This window comes from Mastigoproctus giganteus, chromosome 9 (assembly GCF_048544385.1).
Source record: "Mastigoproctus giganteus isolate SK-2022 chromosome 9, ASM4854438v1, whole genome shotgun sequence".
In the NCBI taxonomy this organism is placed as follows: domain Eukaryota; kingdom Metazoa; phylum Arthropoda; class Arachnida; order Uropygi; family Thelyphonidae; genus Mastigoproctus; species Mastigoproctus giganteus.
In genome coordinates, this window is record NC_143583.1 from 41,494,024 (window position 1) to 41,515,880 (window position 21,857).

At 39.0% G+C, this 21,857-nt stretch overlaps 1 protein-coding gene across 1 annotated transcript in view; it reads left to right on the forward strand.

The window, feature by feature from the left end:
* LOC150080168 (uncharacterized) overlaps positions 1 to 21,857 on the forward strand; it is an 86,558-nt gene that overhangs the window by 18,553 nt on the left and 46,148 nt on the right. The window contains exon 2 of the mRNA XM_090381743.1: positions 6,630 to 6,759. Within this exon, the coding sequence (XP_090237869.1) occupies positions 6,630 to 6,759 (130 nt within the window). The remainder of the gene's footprint in view (positions 1 to 6,629; positions 6,760 to 21,857) is intronic.

A 21,857-nucleotide genomic window follows, 5' to 3' on the forward strand; every position in this document is an offset into this window, starting at 1 on the left:
GATTATTACACTATAGCTTTGTTTTTGTAATATTCAAATTGCAAGAATAGCAATCCAATGTGTGGGCTGTGAATTCATACCACACCAAATTCAAAGGACTTTTGTCTTCAATCCACTGTCTCACATTGTCAACATACGTATGTGAGATATGAATTTTTTTAGTCACTAAAACAAGTACTATACCCTTTCTTGTAGAAGTCAGTGATTCTTCTCAGGAGCATAAAAATGAACATCATGGAACCTTTCCACATAATTGGGCTGCAGAAAAATGAATGCGGTATTAGTGGGACCTTTACTTGTAGTAGGGAGGTACAGAATATAATTCTGCATCTTAGTTAGATGCAGAATTATACAATTCTGCATCTAACTCTCCATTCGTATTGCTACCAGACTCAAGGGCCGAATTCAAACATAGGTAACTGCTTCCGGAATCAAATAAGTTCATGCTTTTCCAGCTGTGATTTTGTAATTAATGTTGTACTTTAAATTTATATATATAAAGCTGAAACTGAACACTATCATCATCAGGAGCCTGCAACCTGAGAAACTAGTACTAATTTTTGGCACCACCACTGCAAATACATTTCAGAAATCTCCACTCACCCTGAGTGGAGATGAATAAAATAAAAGCAGGCAGTTCCTTTACTTTCAAAATTCACCATAGACTTTACATCAGAATGAATCATATACCTAAACCTCTGCACAATAAGGAACCTGCCGCTCCATCCCTGAAAGATTCCCTTCATGATGTGAGGAATTTTTGTGGACTTTTTCAACGTGGCTGAGTTAGTCGGTCTCAGGCGAGGGTAGCAAGGTTTTTCTCTTCGAAATTCAGGTTTTTTGTCCAGCAAATACACGAAGAATACACGCAGTTACAGAGACAACATACTGACTCCTCATGATCTTAGTTGTTTTGGCACACACTTAACTTAATTTAACATAACTCTCTGATCGCCAGTAATGAATGCGGGAAAAAAAGGGCAATTCCTTCCACTTCCATACTGCAAAGGAATGCATTTAGAGATAGTTTGAGAATATTATCTTATGTTGGAAAATATTTTAAGAATATTTTTTCATTTTGGAGTATAATTTGAGAACATTTTCTGCTCGAAAGACTAGGAGCACCATTAGTTGACGGCTCTCAGTAGTTTGTAAACCCCTAACCACCAGAGATTCATAAGCCCCATCTGCGGAGCAAGTTTTATTTTAACTACGTCGATAGCCTTATCTGAAACAACGTTTTATCGGTTCTTACGTTCCTCATTTCGTTGAATATACTCAAAGGGATGTGCTCTCTTCTAACAAATCATGTAACTAAGCCAGTATATGCCCACATCCACTTAAATACAGAAGTCAGTGACAATATTTATGCCGACCGGGCTAGCCGAGTGGGTAAAGTACCTGCCCGGCAACCCAAAGGTCGCGGGTTCGATTCCCGCCTCGGGCTTGGATCAAAGTACTGCAAAAACCTTGGGAGGTGCAATATGGCCACAGAAGCCGATGCGCCAACAACTACCAAATCAAAAAAAAATCAAAAAAAAAAAGACAATATTTATTATGCGTAGGAAACTTAAAATGCAGAGAGGACTGTTAGCTTAAATATATAAAGGAAAGAAGGTGAAAAAAATAATAAACGATAACAGTAAACACATTTGATCTCGTTGCTGCAAACATACTACTGCTATAAGAAAATGTATCCGCATAGAATACTTTTTCTGTTGCCGTTGTTAGCGGAAAATAAATGATGCCCCAAATGATAGGAAGAGGTCAATGACTGTGCATTAAACAAACATTACCGTCAGTGAGAAAAGTAGGTAATGGGTGTGATCTTGCCTAGTCTTTCAATAACCTGTTACAGTTTACGAATGCATAACAGCTTGCTGAGGAAGTGGGCTTTGCATTTTTATTTACCAATTCGTTGTTGATTGTACAGCACACTAACTTTTACTCCACAAAAGAAGAGCATCAGTAATGATTAGAAGAAGATAGTTTTAAACGATAAGTTCTCATTCAGGAGCTAAAAATGGAAGCAATTCTTAACAAAAGAATCATCTAATCTAAATTTATCCTTAAAAGAAAACCTTCTAAGGATAAATTTTGTGTTCGTTTTCTTTAAGGCTTTCGATGCCATCACAATTAGGTCATTGTTTTTCCTTCTGAGATTTGCATACATCTGTACTGCTCGATTTAAAAGCCACCTCTTCAAAATTACATTGCAGTATCTAATTAAACAATTTAAAGGGTGAAAATAACTTAAAGATGCCAAAAATAATTTATTTTTTTTAATTTGACCAAAAACAGTAAGAATGTCCACAGGATAATGCGCGAACGTTCTGAATAATAGAAGGCAACTATAAAAAACATATAGAAGTAAGTGGAAATGAAATGAGAAAAATTATCTAGTATTTGTTTCTATTTTCAAAATAATAAATGCATTCTTTGCCCTTCATTTCGTTCTGAGGCGAGCACAAATTTCGTGTAGCATTTTTTTTTTTTTTTTTTCGATATTAAAATTTTGACAAAAATTATGTTGAAGCCATTGTAGATTGTAGCCATTGCGATTATCCATTAATGCACTTCGAAAGTACAGGTGACAATGAATCAGATGATCTCCAGAAAGCGTGAAGCGCGGTTCTGTAAAATAGGGAAAAGCAACAAAAAAGACATCTGCTCCAATTACAGTTATTTGAGAATACTGTATTTACTTTTTTGAGTATAAACTGAACATAAACAAGCAACCTGTAAGATACACAGGCATTCGGAGAGGAGAGGGTGAGTAAACGTACGTCCCAAAACGGTTCAAAAAATTTAAACCAGGTAAGGAATCACTTGATGACGCGCCTTATAAGGGAAGATCGATGGAATTGAAGATCGCCATTGAGTAGGATTCAAGCCAAACATACCAGGTGCTTGCAGAATGATTCAATGTGAGTGATGAAACCGTTTGTTTGCACTTGCAACGACTTGGGGAAGGTGCATAAATTGAGCAAATTACCATATAAACTCACAGTCGACAACGAAATCCAGAGATTGTCAATTTTCTTGTCGCTGCTTTCACTCCACATTATGAGCCATTTCTGGATGGGCTGTTCACATGCGACGAAAAATGGCTTACAACAACGGAAACACCAAACAACCGCATCATTGGTTACCATCTTGTGAAACCGCACTGTAAGTCTGGCGGAACACAACTCGTATTGTCCATTGCAAGCTTCTGACTCTGGCCAAACGGTCACAGAGGACAATGAACTGTTTTCATTCATTTTTTAACGTATGTTTTAATTCTGTCCTAAAAAGCTGCACGAACCATTTTGGTCACCTGGTAGTTTCTGGAAATATTTTACTGAAATAATTTAATAGTTAGATTTCCATATTTCTAGATATTCTCAAACTCGGGTGAAGGGCTGACTGCAAGGCCCCACTTACAGCCCTTTGACCGACTAATTCGATTATGGAGCGAAAATAGTCCGCAAAAGACTTCACAATACAATTATTTCGAGAGTAGAAGACAGACAACATAAGTGAACACAGAGGGGAAGAAATTTTTCAAATAAAATATGAGGGTTAAAAATATCTTGTTAAGTGGAACGCTTTGGGCTGACCTTCATATAGCCTTAACCTTGAATTCCGCATAACATATTTGTCATGTAAATAATAACTAATAAAAATTAGCTGGGACAGGAGAACGCAAGGAAAGAGGTAGAAAGGAAATGAATGAATATAAAGGAAACTGGACAGACATATGGAAGTAGAGCAGCAACTGCAGGGGTCCTAATTCAGTTGCGTTTTAGAGTGACTTCATTGTTGGCATGTCTACTGGAAGTATTTCTTATTTTTTTTAAAATCAGATTTAGGTGTATACCTTACCACAGAAACGGCCTGCAAGAGAGAAGGGTTTCTTTCTTATTCAAAAGGAGTGTAACATGAACTTATCTCAGTTCAGCTGCTTTCGCGCCACATTATGAGCCATTTCTGGATGGGCTGTTCACGTGCGACGAAAAATGGCTTACAGCAACGGAAACACCGAACAACCGCTCATTGGTTACCATCTTGTGAAACTGCACTGTAAGTCTGGTGGAACACAACTCGTATAGTCCATTACAAGCTTCTGGCCAATCAGCAATTACAATATTACATAAACGAATATAAAAAAATACATAAACAATCAAACATCCACATGTTTATTTAGGAAGAACCTTTCTTGTGCCCAATATCAATTGGTAGTTGTTTGGCAGGAGAATGTATACACGATGGACAATCTTGGTCTGGTGGCATTTTCTTTGCAAAATCGGTCACAGTCTATATCCAGGGTGAGGAACATTCCTATGGTGTTGGATGAGAACATCCGGTCTAGAGATTTTATCCTCTTCCTGGGTGGCTGCATTGTAGTTTGGCTATGGCGACGGAGTCTGCTAGAAGTTGGGTGGTGACAGGCTATCTCAGCAATACTTGGGATTTCTATCTTTTTGTTGATGAGTATTGAGAGGATGGATATGTTCGCTTTGATTAATATCAGTTGCCAGGGGATGCAACCAAGGTTTGCTTGAAGGATATTTCTAGAGGTGGTAAATGGTTTTCTCAGGTAACAGTTTAGCCACCTCAGACTCCAGTATTCCATAGTCGGGAACCTCCTGAGATTATCAGCAGATGCAGAAGCACATACATGGGAGACATATAGGGCAATGTGGAAACACGTCTCACCACATAGCGTGTGGTGAGACGAACCACATTAAGGAGTTCTAACCACATACGAGGTTAGAAATCCGTAACTCTGTTAGTTCCTGTTTAACACGCAACAGTGCCCAAGGGTTTTTTTCTTGCCTCTGCGAGATGAGACAAAGGTGAGTTTATCATACCCAGGTCTTTGCGTATGTGAACAGGATGCCCATATAGGCCAACACTGATGTTGATCGTCAGCCAGCCTTTTTATGAAAAGGACATATTGGAGGACATTTGAGCAATCTTGTTGCGTTCAGGGTGAGACCAATGTCTTTTAAATATGGGGCTGTCTTCGAATTGTCTGGAAGCATCCTTTGAAATTAATTGTGGGTTATGATCATTGCCGGAGGGAATGAACATCTTCATTAGTATTAGTAATGGCCATATGGTGCAAGGAAGTCCAAGGCTTATGCTGCTCCAGCCAAAAAAGAAAGGAAAAAAAAAAGAGTAATATAATAATAACAGTAAAATAAATAATAAAATAAAAATAAATAGACAAACTATGCATTTCCATCCTCCTGTAGGTAACTGTAAATCTGACCTTTGAATTTCCCCAAGCTGTCAGCCTCTACCACCCATAGGTAAATTATTCAAGTAATTTATAACTCGCTGGTTAAATGTTGGGAATTTAAAATCGCGCAAAATAAGACCAAGTAAATCATGACACTGTATAAGCTGAGCTATAATGGGACCTTCTTTATAACGTAAGTAAATGCATTATCTCAGACTTTATAGATGTTTTACATATTAATAAGAGGCAAAATTTATTTGGCTGATGTTAATTTAAACAAATATGTAAAAATCATTGTTTTTATTTTTACATGAAATATGCATTTTACAATTCATTTTAATTTTGCATCCATCAGAATCCTATTAATGAATGGGATTAGAGTTTTGCAAGATATAAAACTTAATTTCTTCAGTTACGCTGATAATTTTATTTTAAAGAAAAGGGATTGGCCGTGAAATAAAATGAATAAATAATAGTAATGTACACAAAGTTCTGGGAATCCCATTGTCGATTTTGAACTTGTGTATTTTGAACTTTAATTAGTTTTATGATCAGTTAGTAAACTATTTCCTGTCTACTGTCAATAAACACTAAAAAAGCGAAGTTTCGTCCAAATGCGAACAATGGCCTCTATTGGAAAAGTTTGGGTGAATGGCAAATGGAATTGAACAGCTCTGCCATTCATACCAATTGTCACATAATATTTTCCCCCGTGGTAGCACAGTTGGTATAATCACAGTCCTTCCCACACCGGGTGGAAAAGATCTGAGTTCGAATCGCGTCAATTGTGTTAATCCCCTCAATGACGCGATGAATTTTTGTCGGCTTTTACACATCGTGGATGAGTTAGTTGGTCTCAGGAGAGAGTTGTATAGTTTTCCTCCCTGAAACTCGGATTTTTCGTCCAGCAAAATAGCAAATCGACCACAGAAAACAACGCAGTTTAGAGACATGTTATATATGGCGCAATATGACCTAATTTGCTAATGTGCCTAAAAACCCTAAAACAACCAACCAACCACAAAACATATTATTGTCCAGATCACCATATTTATAGACAAAGTGGTCTGCACAAAGTGGAAGACATGTTCAGAGAAAGTAAGAAGGGGAGAAACCACGGAGAAATAACACGAGGTAAGAATATGGGTAATCTTTTTGAATATTATGAGACAAAACAGGATATTTTAGTATACAATACATACAATAGGTGTTCTACATAGTATGAAAGTTTTGAGACTGACTTTATTAAACTCTGATACTTTATGCTAATTAATGGAAGGGAAGAAACCATTTATGCAGAGTACCTTTATTGCTTGTGTATTAATTAGAACAATACTTCTTTAATTTCCAGTATATCATATTTGCATATATGTATTTTATTTAATTTCTCATATTACAGCTGTCCATCAAGTGTCTTCACAGTCTTGTCATTTACGTGAGCTAGATTTATGCGCAGCAACTTTAGTGTTGTTTAATCAGAACCCCACTGGTGTCGCAACAACAGAGACAGAACTTAACAGGCAGTGCACGTAAGAAAGTTTTTTAAGTGATTTGTAATATAGGCCTATCTAGAGTAAGACTTGATTAACCTGAATTTTGATGAACTTTTTGTATTATGTTAGGTAAAAGTTGTAATATCAATTTTCCAATAATTGCTGACACGATAAAATATCACTAAAATGTTTTGTAACTGTTCTAATTATTTTTCTTCACCCACGCCCACTTATTCAATATCGTTGGAAGAAAGATTTAGCAAGTGATAACGTTTGAGACCTGTTTTTTTTTTTTTTTTTTTATAAATAAATAAAAATAGACCTCAAACATTCAGACACTCTTGGCTGTGCAGATTTTTAGGTGATTTTTCCGGTTACTCGATTTTTCCTAAAGATCCTATACACTCAATCCTTTTCATCTAAAAGAAGAACAAATTTGTATTGTATTGTATTATTATGTCTAAGGTGGCACCTAGACTTCCGTCTATCTCCACCTGATAAACTGAATTTGTGCAGAGCCTCTGCGAAACAGACCTGTATGGCAGGCCTCTTCGCCACCAGGGAGCAGCTGGCACCTGGACAGCTATTCCCTAATGGCCGCCCATAGTCACTTGGTACTGGGCTTGGTCTACTATTTTAACAGTGCCTCATGCAGAAAAATCCCGCACCCACCGGAAGTAGTGCTATACCGGTGGGTGCCAGCAATCCCGCTCCAAGGCTGCCCACACCTGAGAGCCAGCAAAAAAAAAAAAAAAAAATTATATACATATACACACACATATACATACAATATAAACAAACTAAAAAAACAAACAAACAGATAATCAAAGTGTATATAACCAAATCTTAATTAGTAAGCATTAGATTATTCCAATGTCTTTTCTGTTGAAAAACAGTTACACAGAACTCTTGCAGTGCTTGAAATTTATCCTGATTAGCAATAAGATCACTTTCACAGCGTCTAACTTAATTACCAACTTCACTTTTAGCCTTTCTCTATGTTCAACATACAAACTACAATCATATAATAAATGACTCCAAGTTTCAGGCTGACCGCAAGTGCATAAAGGAGAGCTGACTAGACCAAAGTAATGTAGTTTAAAATTTAATGACCCATGGCCAGTTAAAATAAACGATGTTATCATAGAAGGAAAAAACCATTTGTTGTTACTATCATAAGTAAATGTAGCCGTTGAAATGATCAATCTAGTCACCTCCCGAGTTATACTAAGATCCCATCTCTGTTGCCACATACCAATCAACTGTGTTAGAACATTTTTCTTAGCTTTAGCTATCTCTATAATGACATCAGATGTAATATTCATGAAAGAAACCACTATGCCTTTTTTTAAGTAATAACAAAAGGCCCGATACACAATGTGCAAGTCTAGAGGCAAATGCCCGGCCAAAACCTGCACAGCATTCGTTGAGACTGTTCTGCACAAATTAGAAATAACATAAAGCATTGAGCGCTGAATCGATAACAATTTCTGTTTAAATTTAACGTTAGTAACTCTGAAGTACCATGCTGATGCTTCGTACGCAACTATGGGTAAGAAGACTGCCTTGTAGTATAAATTTAAAACTCTCCTTTTCAACTGGGTCAATCTGACCTAGTTAATCGAATTATTGTTGCACTAAAATTTTTAACTTTTTCGTGTAAGTAATTTAAATGTGGAAAAAACGATAATCTATCATCAATTCTTATACCTAGATATTTCACCTCAGATACTAGGGGAATCTGCCTCCCCTTAATTAAAGCTTTTGGCTGTCGCGCATAATTTAGTTTCCCCTTAAGAAGCATCATAACAGTTTTAGTTGTAGATATCAATAGTTTATGCAGATCAGCCCATAACACTAGACTTTCTAATACTCTTATTTCAAGCACAGACCTGGATTTACCAGTAACACATAAAACCAAATCATCCGCATACAAGTGCATTTCGTTGCGTCCATGCTAGATGTCTCGTTTCAACGCGCATGCTCCGGGACGGGTCGCCCGTCCTTAGTGTCGTTCATTCGTCCGTTTTTTTTTTTTTTTTTTTATGAGAACCCCAAACACGAGAGGTATTAAACCTATAGTACTTAGTACCGTGCTTGGGTTGGAGGTTGAGAAGACGAAAGAAGATATTTGTTGATATTGGACTTGAACTTCTGTAGATTGTAATTTTCAGGAAATACGTATGAAGGAAGGTTGTTCCAGAAAACGGCAGTTGAATGAATAAATGAGGAAGATGAAAAGTTGGTTCTGTGGGTTTGAAGTTGGACAGTAAATGGATGTTGGCTGGTGGCGGCACGTGTTCGGACTGTTTTGAAAGAGAGAGCGGGAATTATAGAAGCCAATTCAGAAGAACAGTGCCCATGGAAGTATCTGTAGAAGAGGCATGCAGCAGAAACAGTGCGTCTATGAGACAGCGAGTGGAGAGACTCTGTTAGAGATGAATCATTAATTAACCGAACTGCCCTCTTCTGAATGGAATCAAGAAGCCTGAGAGAGGTTTTGGGGGCACCACCCCAGATGTGGGAACAATATTCCATGGCAGGGCGGATTTGCGATTTATACAGAGTGAGCAGCTGTTTGGGAGAAAAGTAACGCCGAGAGCGAAAGAGAAAACCAAGTTTTTTAGATGCAGAGGAAGCAATATTTGTAATGTGCTTGTGCCAAGAGAGATTAGAAGTCAGGGTAATCCCCAAAAGAGATATATCATTTTGCCTAGAAATCGGAGTGTCACTAAAGATAAGCATAGGAGCAGAAGAATCCTTTTTGCGAGATATAAGACAAGATTGAGTTTTAGAAGGGTTGAAATCAACTAAGTTGTCTTTGCCCCACTGGAGAATTACCTGAAGATCGGCATTTAAGGAATTGGCAGCAGATTATCGAGAACTTAAAGCTGATTGAGCTGGACAAGGTTTCTCAAAATGGAAAGTGGAATGCAATGTGCTATCATCGGCAAAACTATGGATAGGATTTCCAGTCAATGGAAGAAGGTCATTGATATACAAGAGGAAAAGAGTGGGGGAAAGAACTGAACCTTGGGGGATACCGGCATTAGTGGAGAAGTTAGAAGACAGAGAGCCATCTACCATCACCCTCAGTGAGCGATCAGAGAGAAAACTGGATAACCAATTACTAAAAACAGTTGGCAAACCATAAGATGGAAGCTTGTTTAGAAGACCTTTATGCCAAACACGATCAAAAGCCTTTGAGATGTCAAGAGCAACTACTTGTGTTTCACCGAACCTTTCCATTGAATTAGTCCATAAATGGGTAACATAAGCCAGAATATCACCAGTGGATCGACACTGACGGAATCCATACTGGCGATCGTTGATCAGACGTAAAGTTTCTAGGTAGTTTAAGAGTTGGCGGTTAATTGATTTCTCCATTACTTTAGAAAGAGTAGAAGTAATTGCAATGGGACGATAATTGGATGGGAGGGATTTGTCACCCTTTTTAGGAACTGGCTGGATATGAGCAAATTTCCAAGCAGAAGGAAAAACACCTTTGGAATAAGAAAGTGAAAAAAGGCGGCAAAGAATAGGAGTAAGTTCAGGAGCACAGGTTTTGAGAACAAGTGGAGAAATACCATCAGGACCTGGAGCTTTCTTAGCATCAAGATTCATCAAAATCCTTCTGATATCCTTTTGACGGAAGACCACAGGAGGCATTGAATGGAGCGTGTTAGGAATGGTGGGAGGTGTTTTACCAAGATCATTAATACATGAACTCAAAGAAAAATGGGATGCTAGCAGGTCAGCTTTATCCTTGGCTGAAGTGACAACAGAACCATCTGGTTTGGACAGAGGTGGGAGCAGAGATGGGCAAAAGTTGCGGCCAATAGCTTTGGCAAGAGACCAGAATGCTCGGCTACCATTAGGGCAAGAAGCAAGTTTTCTACTCTTAGCCTGTTCAAACTCTAGTTTGGACTGATTAATAACTGCTTTACAATTGTTGCGAGCTTTGGTGTAGGCAGAAAATGAAACTGAAGAATTAGAAACAAGCCAATTACGATATGCAACGTTCTTCTCTTGGACAGCCTTAGCACATTTATTGGAAAACCAAGGTTTAGATAAAGGACGAGATTTTAAAGTGGAGTGTGGGATAAAGGATTCCATTCCTGCAAGAATAATTTCACTGACACGATCTGAGCAAACGTTGACATCAGAAGTTTTGAAACAGTAATCAGACCAAGGAAAAGAAGAAAAGAAGTCTCGCAGGTCATCCCATTTTGCATTCTTGTAATGCCAAACAATATGAGGTTGGGAATAGCCATGAGATAAAGGTTCCATTGGAGAAGAGGCAATCACCAAGTTGTGATCTGAAGTGCCTAAAGGACCTCTCACTTCAACCTTGTACTTAGAAGGGTTGTTTGTGAGAAAAAGATCAAGCGTATTGGCTGTATGATTAGGATTGTCCGGTATTCTTGTAGGTAAATGAACAATCTGTGCTAGGTCATTAGTAATTGCAAAAGCCTCAGCACCTCGACCTGCTGGGTAGGTGTGACTAGAAAACGGAAGCCAGCTGGAGTTGTGAACGTTAAAATCACCAAGGAAAATTACCTCACTGTTAGGAAAGTTGGACTGGAGAAAGTCAAGTTGCAAAGAGAGGAAGTCAAAGAGCTCCAAGTGATTAGTGGAGTTGGGAGAACGGTAGAGACAACAGATGAATTTTACACAATGAGGTAGGGAGATTTTAAGCCAGAGAAGATCAAAGAGAGGAGATTCCAAATTGCCAAGTCTCTGACAGGGAATATCAGAACGGACATATGCACAAGTACCACCTTTGAGGCGAAAGGAATCATACAGCAAATAATTTGGACATCTGAGATGAGCAGTAGTTGAATCAACTGATAACTGAGATTCAGTCAGAAAAAGTACTTGGGGTTTGGAAGACTGCAAGTGGAAATGGACATCGTTGAGATTAGAATTGAGACCACGTATATTTGTGAAATGAATTAGGAAGTCCTTGGGAGGTTTAGATCTTTACGCAGATAAGCTTGCTCTATTATTTTGACAATTCATGGTGTATTCAATAGTAAGAAAAAGTGGGTGGGACATGCTGTATGAAGTAATGAAATTTTTGGATATGGCGTACATGTGGTAAGAATATACCCAGATCCTTGACATAACGTGGCCTCGACAATGCTCCCCGCATACACACTACTCGGACTCCCTCCAGTCACTATCTGGCAGAGTAGAGGTAGCAAGATTATACACTAGCTGATCCGGAAGCTTCCTAGGGAGTTACCAATAGGTTCAGTCCGGTGTACTAACTAGCGGCCGGCCTGCGAACACCGTTTTAGAGCTGTACCCTCGAAATGTAAGGAATATTGGATCTCGCCACGACATTCATCATAACCTCAAAAATCATCAATCATACTGCATGATGGAAGAGATAGGGAAGGGTTGGCCGGAACTTAGCTCTAGAGACTAAACATGGGTTCCACCACTTCAAGCCTCCAATAAGCAAAGTGGTGGTATTTCACCGGTTGATGAGAGTCATCTACCACCTAGTACTGCCTGGTAACATAGAGGGGCGGCGTTCCTCCATGTGGTGTGGGCGCCACACCTCGACCCCTGCTTACGTTGGTTCACACCTGGGTGGTCACCCACCATGTACTTGTGCATGAAGGTTATACCCAGGATTACTAACAGTCCCACCATCGTGAAGGTGCAAGCAGAGGATTTGGCTGTCATAGACCGTCCGGACTTCGCCGAAATTGGGTCCACTTTGACTTGAGTGTCACCCGAATATCAGTTCCATCAGCGTTTTAGACTCACAGGTAGCAAGAACAGCTTGTCTGGCATATCTGAGAGAATGTCTGTGACAGCCTCAAGGACCGTTTACCAAGGTTGTGTCACCGGGGTTCACCAAATTACTAAATGCGATTCATTTTCGTGTTATCTTCAATAAACTTCACTTCTACTTAATAAATTACTACTTATCGTCGAACAACCATGTCACAAGAAAAGAAAAATTGAAGAAGAAAAGAGAGTGTATCAAAGACAATGGGAATCAGGCTATTTGATTACAAACAACAAGAATAAAATTCAATGTCTTGTTTGCATGCAAGTTTTGTCAGTGCCTAAAGAGTATAATGTGAAACGACATTACACAGTAAAAGATTTGAGATGTATATTGGGAATCAAGAAGCACCATTATTGTGGAATATGAGAAGAAATTGATACATCAAACGAATTTTTTTGCTAAACTTAGCATTGCACAAAGTTCTAGCCTTGACGCTTCGTACAAAGTACCATTGGAGTTTGCGAAAACAAAAAAAGGCTTTTAGTCACAGTGTGACTGTGAAGAAATGTGCAATTGAAATGGCAAAACAATCTAATGCGCCGAAATTAGCCGAGAAGTTCGAAACAGTGGCATTATCTCATCAGACCGTCTCAAGACGTTAGAACACATGGATCATTACGTTTCAAAAAAGCTGTGTGATTCAATTGCAAAATGTGGGTACTTTTCATTGTGTCTGGACGAAAGCACTGATCAAGTAGACGTAAGTCAACTTTTAATTTTTGTTCGAACTATTCAGGAGGACTTTACTTTTAATGAAGAACTGCTCAGTCTTATATCTTTGCATGGGACTACTAAAGGTACTGATATTTTCGAAGCAGTTCAAAACTCTGTTATAAACTATGGAGGATTCGATAAATGTTCTTGCATTGCCACTGATGGGGCCAAAGCTATGACAGGTACTGGAATCGGGTTTTGTGGACTATTGGAACAAAATAATATTAACTGCCCTACTATTCATTGCATCATTCATCAAGAAGAACTCTGCGGCAAATCTATACGTCAAGTCAATGCCATGAAAGTAGCTGTAAAAGTAACCAATATTATACGAGGAGGTTATAGATCTCTGACCCATCGTAAGTTTCGCGATTTCTTGAGCGAAATGGATGCTGCATATGGCGATTTGCTCCTCCATTCTGATATTCGCTGATTAAGTGCCGGAAAATGTCTGGAGCGTTTTTTTGCCATTCGGAAAGAAATACCCATATTTCTTAAAAACGAAGTAAAGTCTAACACAACAGAACTTGAAAATCGAATGCAACATCCCACCTTTTTATCTGCCCTTGCATTTTTAACAGATATGACCAACCATTTGATTGAGTTGAACTTAAAGCTGCATGGCAAACAACAGAATACTGCAAAGTTATATGATCATTCGAATGGTTTTAAAAGTAAATTGAAGCTTTTGAAATCAACATTGGCCAATAATCTTTTTACTTTTTTTTTCCTAATTGCAAAAAATAATTTGAAGAAATGAAGAATTTTAAGAGAACATCATTTTCAGCTCATATAAAGTGAACTGAAACAATCATGGAGGACTTTGAGAATCGATTTGGCGATATTAAAGAAATTGAAGAAGATATTTCAGTTTTCATTCAACCACTGACTGTCAGCATTGAAAACGTAAGATCTGATCTTCAACTGGAATTGTGCGATTTGCAATCCAACCCTTTTTATACTGGCAGAATCGAAAAAGGGGAAGATTTTTTTTAAATTATTGCCAAGAGAGCACATTCTGAAATTCAGGGATTTTGGACTCAAGTGTTGATTACTCAAGAGCACATATCTTTGCGAAAGCACTTTTTCAACGATGAAATTCATAAAATCCAAATACAGATGTTCATTGACTGATAAATCACTTTCACATTTACGGCGATTGGCAATTACAAGCATCGATATTGATATAGCTACGTTAGTAAATGAAAACGAACAACCTGTGCTCACTCCGTTGCATGAACACTCCGTTGCATGAACACTCCTGTGCATCAGGCAACACAGAGGCAATCTCCAAGGCAGAATGCGCTGGTCCCAAGGGAACTAGTTATTGTTGGTGACTCTATTGTCAGGGAGACGAGGAATATAATACGCAAGAAGGATAGGTGGAACAGGACCAGGGTATGTCTGCCAAGGGCAAAAGTGGATGACGTTGTAGAGCAGATATCATCTTTTAAGGGCACAAAAGGCGATATTATTGTACACGTTGGAACTAATGACATTAAGAGTAAGAAATCTGCAAATTTACTCAACATGTACAGATCAATGTGGAAAAAAAGTCGCGAGTTAGATATGAATGTGAAACTGTCTGCAATTCTGCCCAGACACGACAAGAGGAGTATATGATGAGAGCTTTGTAGATCAATTCATCCCTGGAGAGATTATGCAAGGCTCAAAGGGCAGAATATTTTTAAGCCTGGTCTCTGCTCCTTGACAGGAGAGACTGCTTCTACAGGGATGGGGTACACATAAATAGAAAGGGTGCAAGAATATTTGCTGATGCTATCGAGGGAGTGTTAGGTGGGTCGGAAAACTGCCAGCTTGGGAGGATACACAGACTAAAAGGTTAACAGTGGCCGCGGGCATAGGCAAAAGTGATTCTTACACTGGAAAGGAGGAGGGATTATGCTGTTAGTTAAGAAACACAAAATCTAACGAAGTGCATCCAATTGATTTTGGTGGACAATGCAATGTTGAGTCTGTTTGTTGTGACATAAGCACTGGGAAAGAAAAAATGAGAGTAGGTGTGTGTTATAAGTCTAATAAACCTGATGAGTATAATGAGCAATAGTGAAGAGAAATAGAGTAGGCCAGTAAATCTAAATGTCTTATAATGGGGGATTTTAACTTTCCAGATAGTGACTGGAACGTATGGATAGGTCATTCGCACACTAGCAAGACTTCTGTGGATTTATTGGTTGACTGTTTTCTACAGCAACATGTTCGAAAGGCAACCAGAGGGAGTAATACTCTTGATCTGATTATCAGAAGTGATTATTCAGGCATTAAGAATTTGGAGATAAAGGAACCACTGGGTGACAGTGATCACATGTACTGATATGGGAATTACTTAAGGATGTAACTATCATAAAGGCTAAAGGGAAGGGCTTTTGCTTTCGTAACGGTGATTACATGGAGTCTCAGAAAGTTTTTAAATTCGAAAACTGTCTGAGACCCCCATGTTCGAAAGGCAACCAGAGGGAGTAATACTCTTGATCTGATTATCAGAAGTGATTATTCAAGCATTAAGAATTTGGAGATAAAGGAACCACTGGGTGAGAGTGATCACATGTACTGATATGGGAATTACTTAAGGATGTAACTACCATAAAGGCTAAAGGGAAGGGCTTTTGCTTTCGTAACGGTGATTACATGGGATCTCAGACAGTTTTTAAATTCTGTACAGTGGGATCAACTGATTAGGTTACCAAAGTTTAATTCTAAATGAGAAGCCTTCACGGATATAATTTTGAAGGCTACTAGTCTTTTCATTCCAACTAAGAAATACTGTTCAAGGTTTAGGCCTAAATGGATGTCAGATGAACAAATGAGGCTCGTGGTAGAGAAGAAAAATGTATGGGATGCATATAAATTATCAGGTGACACAGAAGCCTATGGTAGATAGAAGCTTGTCTGTAGTCAAGGCACAAAGGAGGTTAGGCAGGAAAAGGCAGATTACAAGAAATTGTTGGCAAAGGCTGCAAAGAAAAACAGGAAAGAGTTCTTTACTTATGTAAACTCTAGAAGGAAACGGATGAATCAGATCGGACCGCTTAACATAGATGGGATGACTATTGATGATCATGCTCAGTTAGCTGATAAACTGAATGTGTATTTTGCATCTACATTCACACATGAGAAGTTATTCAATGAGTGGGATGCCAGAAGTTTATCAAACTTTAACATGGAGCTAAGTGATTTTGTAATAACTGAGAGTAAAGTGGAGGAGAAATTGTTAAAGTTAAACAAAAGGAAGGCACCCGGGGTGGATAGGAACTATCCAGTTATATTAAAGGAAGCAAGCAAACTCTTAGCCATAATTATGAGAGCTTCCTTGTACTCACGGGAGGTCCTAATGGACTGGAGGTCTGCAAATGTATCACCAATTCACAAAGGGGTTCAAAAAGCGACAAGTAACTACAGACCTGTTAGTTTAACTTGTGTTCCAGGGAAAAATAATGGAATCACTGGTTAAAAAGGCACTGCAGAATCATTTAGACAAGACTGCATTAATAGTTAAGACACAGCATGTGTTTGTTAAAGGGAGGCCTAGTCTGACCAATTTGATTGGATACTATGATGTGGTCACAAAGGAACTGGATGCCAAAAATAATTTGATATCATATACTTGGATTTCAGGAAAGCTTTTGATACTGTTGCACATGGAATACTGCTGTACAAATTGGAGGGGTATGGCATTAAGGGTAAGTTGCTACAATGGATAAAGCGATGGTTGAGTGGGAGACGACAGAGAGTGGTAATCAATGGATATCAATTCTTCGTGGACAAATTTTATTAGTGGAGTTTCCCAGGGTTTGGCCCATTTTTTTTTTTTTTTTTTTTTTGTATATTTATCAATGACATTAATGAAGGTTTGTTTGTTATTTGGTTTTTAGGAGCATTAGCAACTAAGGCCATATTGCTCCGGGATATGCGGTAGTCATTCCCTGACCTTTCCGCATCCTCCGTATTTGGTGGTCACGGGCTCGAACCCCGGTCTAATCAAGAAGCGTGTGCTACGCATTGCTGCTCCTGCCCACCTGGATTAATGAAGGTATATCAGATTTAATGTCCAAGTTTGAAGATGATACAAAGGTTGGCAGGGTTGTTAACGACAGTAAAGACAGCATGCTACTCCAACTGGATCTAGATAAGTTGGGCAAATGGGCTGAAAAGTGGCAGCTGAAGTTTAACATTGACAAGTGCAATGTACTCGATATGGGTTGCAGTAACCCAAGAGAAACGTACCGTCTGTGTGGTACTACACTCAGGGAGGTGGAGAATGAGAAAGACTTTGGGGACAATTGTGCAGTCATATATGAAGTTCTCTGAGCAGCGCAGACGAGCTGCCAGAGCAGGTTATGGAGTTTTATCAATGATATATAGGAATTTTGCTAGCAGGGACAGGAAGGTGATTATCCCGTTATACAAGGCAATGGTCAGGCTACGCCTAGAGTACTGTGTGTGCAGGTCTGGAGGCCTCATTTTAGGAAGGATGTAGAGTTGCTAGAACGAGTACAAAAAGGACAACAAGACTGGTGAGAGGAACAAAGGGGTGCTCTTACCAAGAAAGGCTTAAGGCTGCAAATTGCAGCGCCTGGAGAGTAGGCACATGCGAGGTGATCTGATTGAGTTGTATAAGGCCTTGAATGGGTTGAGCAAGCTGAATGCTGATGTTGATGGGATTTTTCCTCTTTCTCAGTTTAAGACCCTGAGGGAGCACAGATTCAAATTGAGGAAAGACAGTTGTAGAATAGATGTGCAGAAATTTGCATTTAGCCAGCGGGTAGTTGATGGTTGGAACAGACTTCCATCTTTTGTTGTGGAAGTTGATAGGCTAAATAAATTTAAGACTGAGCTGGATAGGCATTTGGAACGAATGGAGGGGTGAAGTGGAAGTTTTTTTTTTTTTTTTTTTTTGGCTGATGCTGAATAAGCTTGCTTTCTTGCATCGTATGCCTCAGCTAATGCTAACCGCAGAGCTATCATTAAAATGAAATAATAATTCTAAACAATTGTATCTTGTCTACTGTTTCAATAAAAACTTTTATAAGCAACATGATTTTCCTTTTTTAGCATTAGTAGAGGCATATGATGCAAGAAAGCAAGCTTATGCAGTATCAGTCAAAAAAAAAAAAAAAAAAACGAAAAAAAAAAAAAAAAAGTCCCATTTCATCCCTCCGTTCGTTCGAAACATCTGTCCAGTTGAGCCTTAAATTTATTTAGGCTATAAACTTCCACAACAAGGGATGGAAGTCTGTTCCACCAACCAACTACCCGCTGGCTAAAGGCAAATTTCCGCACATCTATCCTACATCTGTCTTTCCTAAATTTGAATTTATGCCCTCTCAGGTGATTATTCTGAGCAAGATGAAGAATCCCATTAGCATTAAGCATGCTCAACCCATTCAAGACTTTACACCTCTATCAGATCACCTCGCTGGTGCCTAGTCTACAGACACTGTAATTTGCAAAACGTAAGAGCCTTTTTACATAGGAGCAACCCTTTGTTCCATTCACTAATCTTGTTCCCTTCTCTGTACTCATTCCAGCAGCTCTACATCCTTGAAATGAGGCCTCCAGACCTGTATACAGTACTCAAGGTGTGGCCTGATCATTGCCTTATACAAGGAAATAATCACCTCCTTATCCCTGCTAGAAAAATTCCTGTATATCATTGACAAGATACCATGAGCTACTCTTGCAGCCCATCTGCACTGCTCAGAAAACTTCATATCTGTCTGTACAATTACCCCCCGGTCCTTTTCATTCTCTATGTACAACTGTCAGTGTATTACCACAGAGTTGATACGTTACTCTGGGATTACAGTTTCCCTTATGTAGTACTTTACATTTGTCAATATTAAACTTCATTCGCCACCTCTCAGCCCATCTGCTCAAAATTTCCAGATCTGTTGCAGCAGCATACTGACAGTAGCGTCCTTAACAACCATGCCAACCTTCGTATCGTCTGCAAAATTGGACATTAAGCGTGATATACCATCATCAATATCATTTATAAATACAGAAAACAAAAAGGGACCAAACACTGAACCCTGGGAGACTGCACTAATAACATTAGTCCACGATGAGCAGTGTCCATTGATTACCACTCTTTGTCTTCTCCCCCATAACCATCCTTTTATCCATAGCAGCAATTTGCGTCCAATGTCACGCTCCTCCAATTTGTGTAGCAGTCTTCAATGTGCAACAGTATCAAAAGCCTTTCTAAGATCCAAATATATAATATCAAAGTTATCCCCTGCATCCAGTTCTTTTGTGACTGCATCATAGTATCCAATCAAATTGGTCAGGCAAGACTTCCTCTTATCAAAACCATGCTGTGTCCGAGTTATAAATGAAGTCTTGTCTAGATGATTCTGCAGTGGTTCTTTAACCGGTGCCTCCATTAATTTTCCGGGAACAGAAGTTAAACTCACAGGTCTATAATAACTTGTGTTAGCCTTTGATCCTCGTTTGTGAATTGGGGTCACATTTGCACAACTCCAGTTTACGGGTACCTCCCCTGAGTCCAATGGAGCTCTCATAATTATGGCTAAGCGTTTGCTTACTTCCTTTGCTGCCTCCTTTGATATAACTGGATAGATCCCATCCACCCCGCGTGCCTTTTTTATGTTTATTGTCAACTATTTCTCCTCCACTTTCCTCTCAGTTATTACAAATTCATCTAGCTCACTGCCAGAGTTTACTTCACCTCTGGCATTCCCCTTCCTGAATAACTCCTCATGTGTGAATATAGATGCAAAATACTCGTTTAGTTTGTTAGCCACCTGAGCAGCATCATCAACAGTTGAACCATCAATATCTAGCAGACCAATCTGATTCATTCCTTTCCTTCTAGAGTTTACATAGGTAACGAACTCTTTTCTGTTTTTCTTTGCATCCTTTGCCAAGGATTTCTCATAATCTGCCTTTGCCTGACTAACCGGCTTTGTGACTTGGTTACAGACCAGCTTATATCTATCATAGGCTTCGATGTCACCCATTAATTTATATGTATCCCATGCATTTTTCTTCTCTGCCATATGTCTCATTAGTTCATCTGACGTCCATTTTGGCCTAAACCTTGAACAATATTTCTTAGTTGGTATGTAAAGCCTAGTAGCTTCCAAGATAAGTTCTTTGAATGCTTCCCATTTTGAATTTGCTGTTGGTAACATCATCAGTTGGTCCCACTGTATAGAATTTAAATACTGTCTCAGTCCATCATAGTCGTCTTTACGAAAGCAATAACCCTTTCCTTTACCCCTGATGGTAGTTACCTCTTTGCGTAAATCCCACTTCAGCACACTGTGATCACTGCCACCTAGTGGTTCATTTATCTGCAGATTCTTAATGCATGAAGAATGACTGCTGATAATCAAATCAAGAGTATTACTCCCTCTAGTTGCCTCCCGAACATGCTGGTGTAGAAATCAATCATCCAATAAATCTCCAAAATCCTTGCTAGTGTGTGTAAGTGACCAAACCACAAATTCCAGTCAATATCTGGGAAATTAAAATCCCCCATTATAAGACTCTCTGATTTACTGGCCCACTCTATTTCCCTGTACAATTTCTTGTTTTACTCATCAGAGTCATTTGGCCTATAGCACACTCCTACTCTCAATTTTGATCTCCCAGTGCTTATGTCACACCAAACTGACTCGACACTGCACTGTCCAGCGATGTCCACTGGCTTCACTTCCTTGGATTTTATGTATTTCTTAACCAATAGCATAACCCCCCCTGCCTTCCTATCCTGTTTATCCTTTCTGTAGACATTGTACTCCCCAAATTCCAGTTCTACATTCCTTATATCTGTGTGACACCACGTCGCTGATATCCCAAAAATATCCCCTTTGATGTTTTGAGCAATACCTCAAATTCATCAAATTTATTTACTAAACTCCTAGCATTAGTATACACGCAAGTATACATGCACCTGTTCCTATTGTTAGCTACCCTAACACAACCGATGTGTTTACTTGTACCGCAATGACTCCCAGCAGTCTCTGAAATACCGCGCCTCTTGTTTTCCAGGCTGCTGCTCATTACAATAGAAGCAGTGCAACAATCACTTTCACCTCTGCCAGTGGCTACTGTTAATCTATTAGTCCTTGTATCCCTCCCCCCATGCTAGCAGTTTTCCGATCCACCTAACACTGCCTCGATAGCATCAGCAAATATTCTTGCACCCTTTCTATTTAAGTGTATCCCATCCCTGTAGAAGCAGTCTCTACTGTTAACAAGTACAGACCAGGCTGAAAACCATTCTACCCCTTGAGCTTTGCACAATCTTTCCAGTGCCGAATTGATCGACAAGGCTCTCATCATATACTCCGATCATATTACTAAATTTTAGTTGTGCTTGCGATACCTAACGGTAGGACTCTCCAAATATTTTAATATCTGTATTTATTATTCTGGATGGGGCCCTCGGATTGGTCTTCTTTTTTTTTTTTTTTATTGTAGCCCTCGGATTTCCTAAGGTTGGACAGCCCTGAATTAGATTATGGAAAAAATTAGTGAAAACGTGCCTAGACAACTTTTTTTAAATTTTAATTAGAAAGTTATGCTAATTATTCGTAATTTATAAATATAGGGGGTTTTA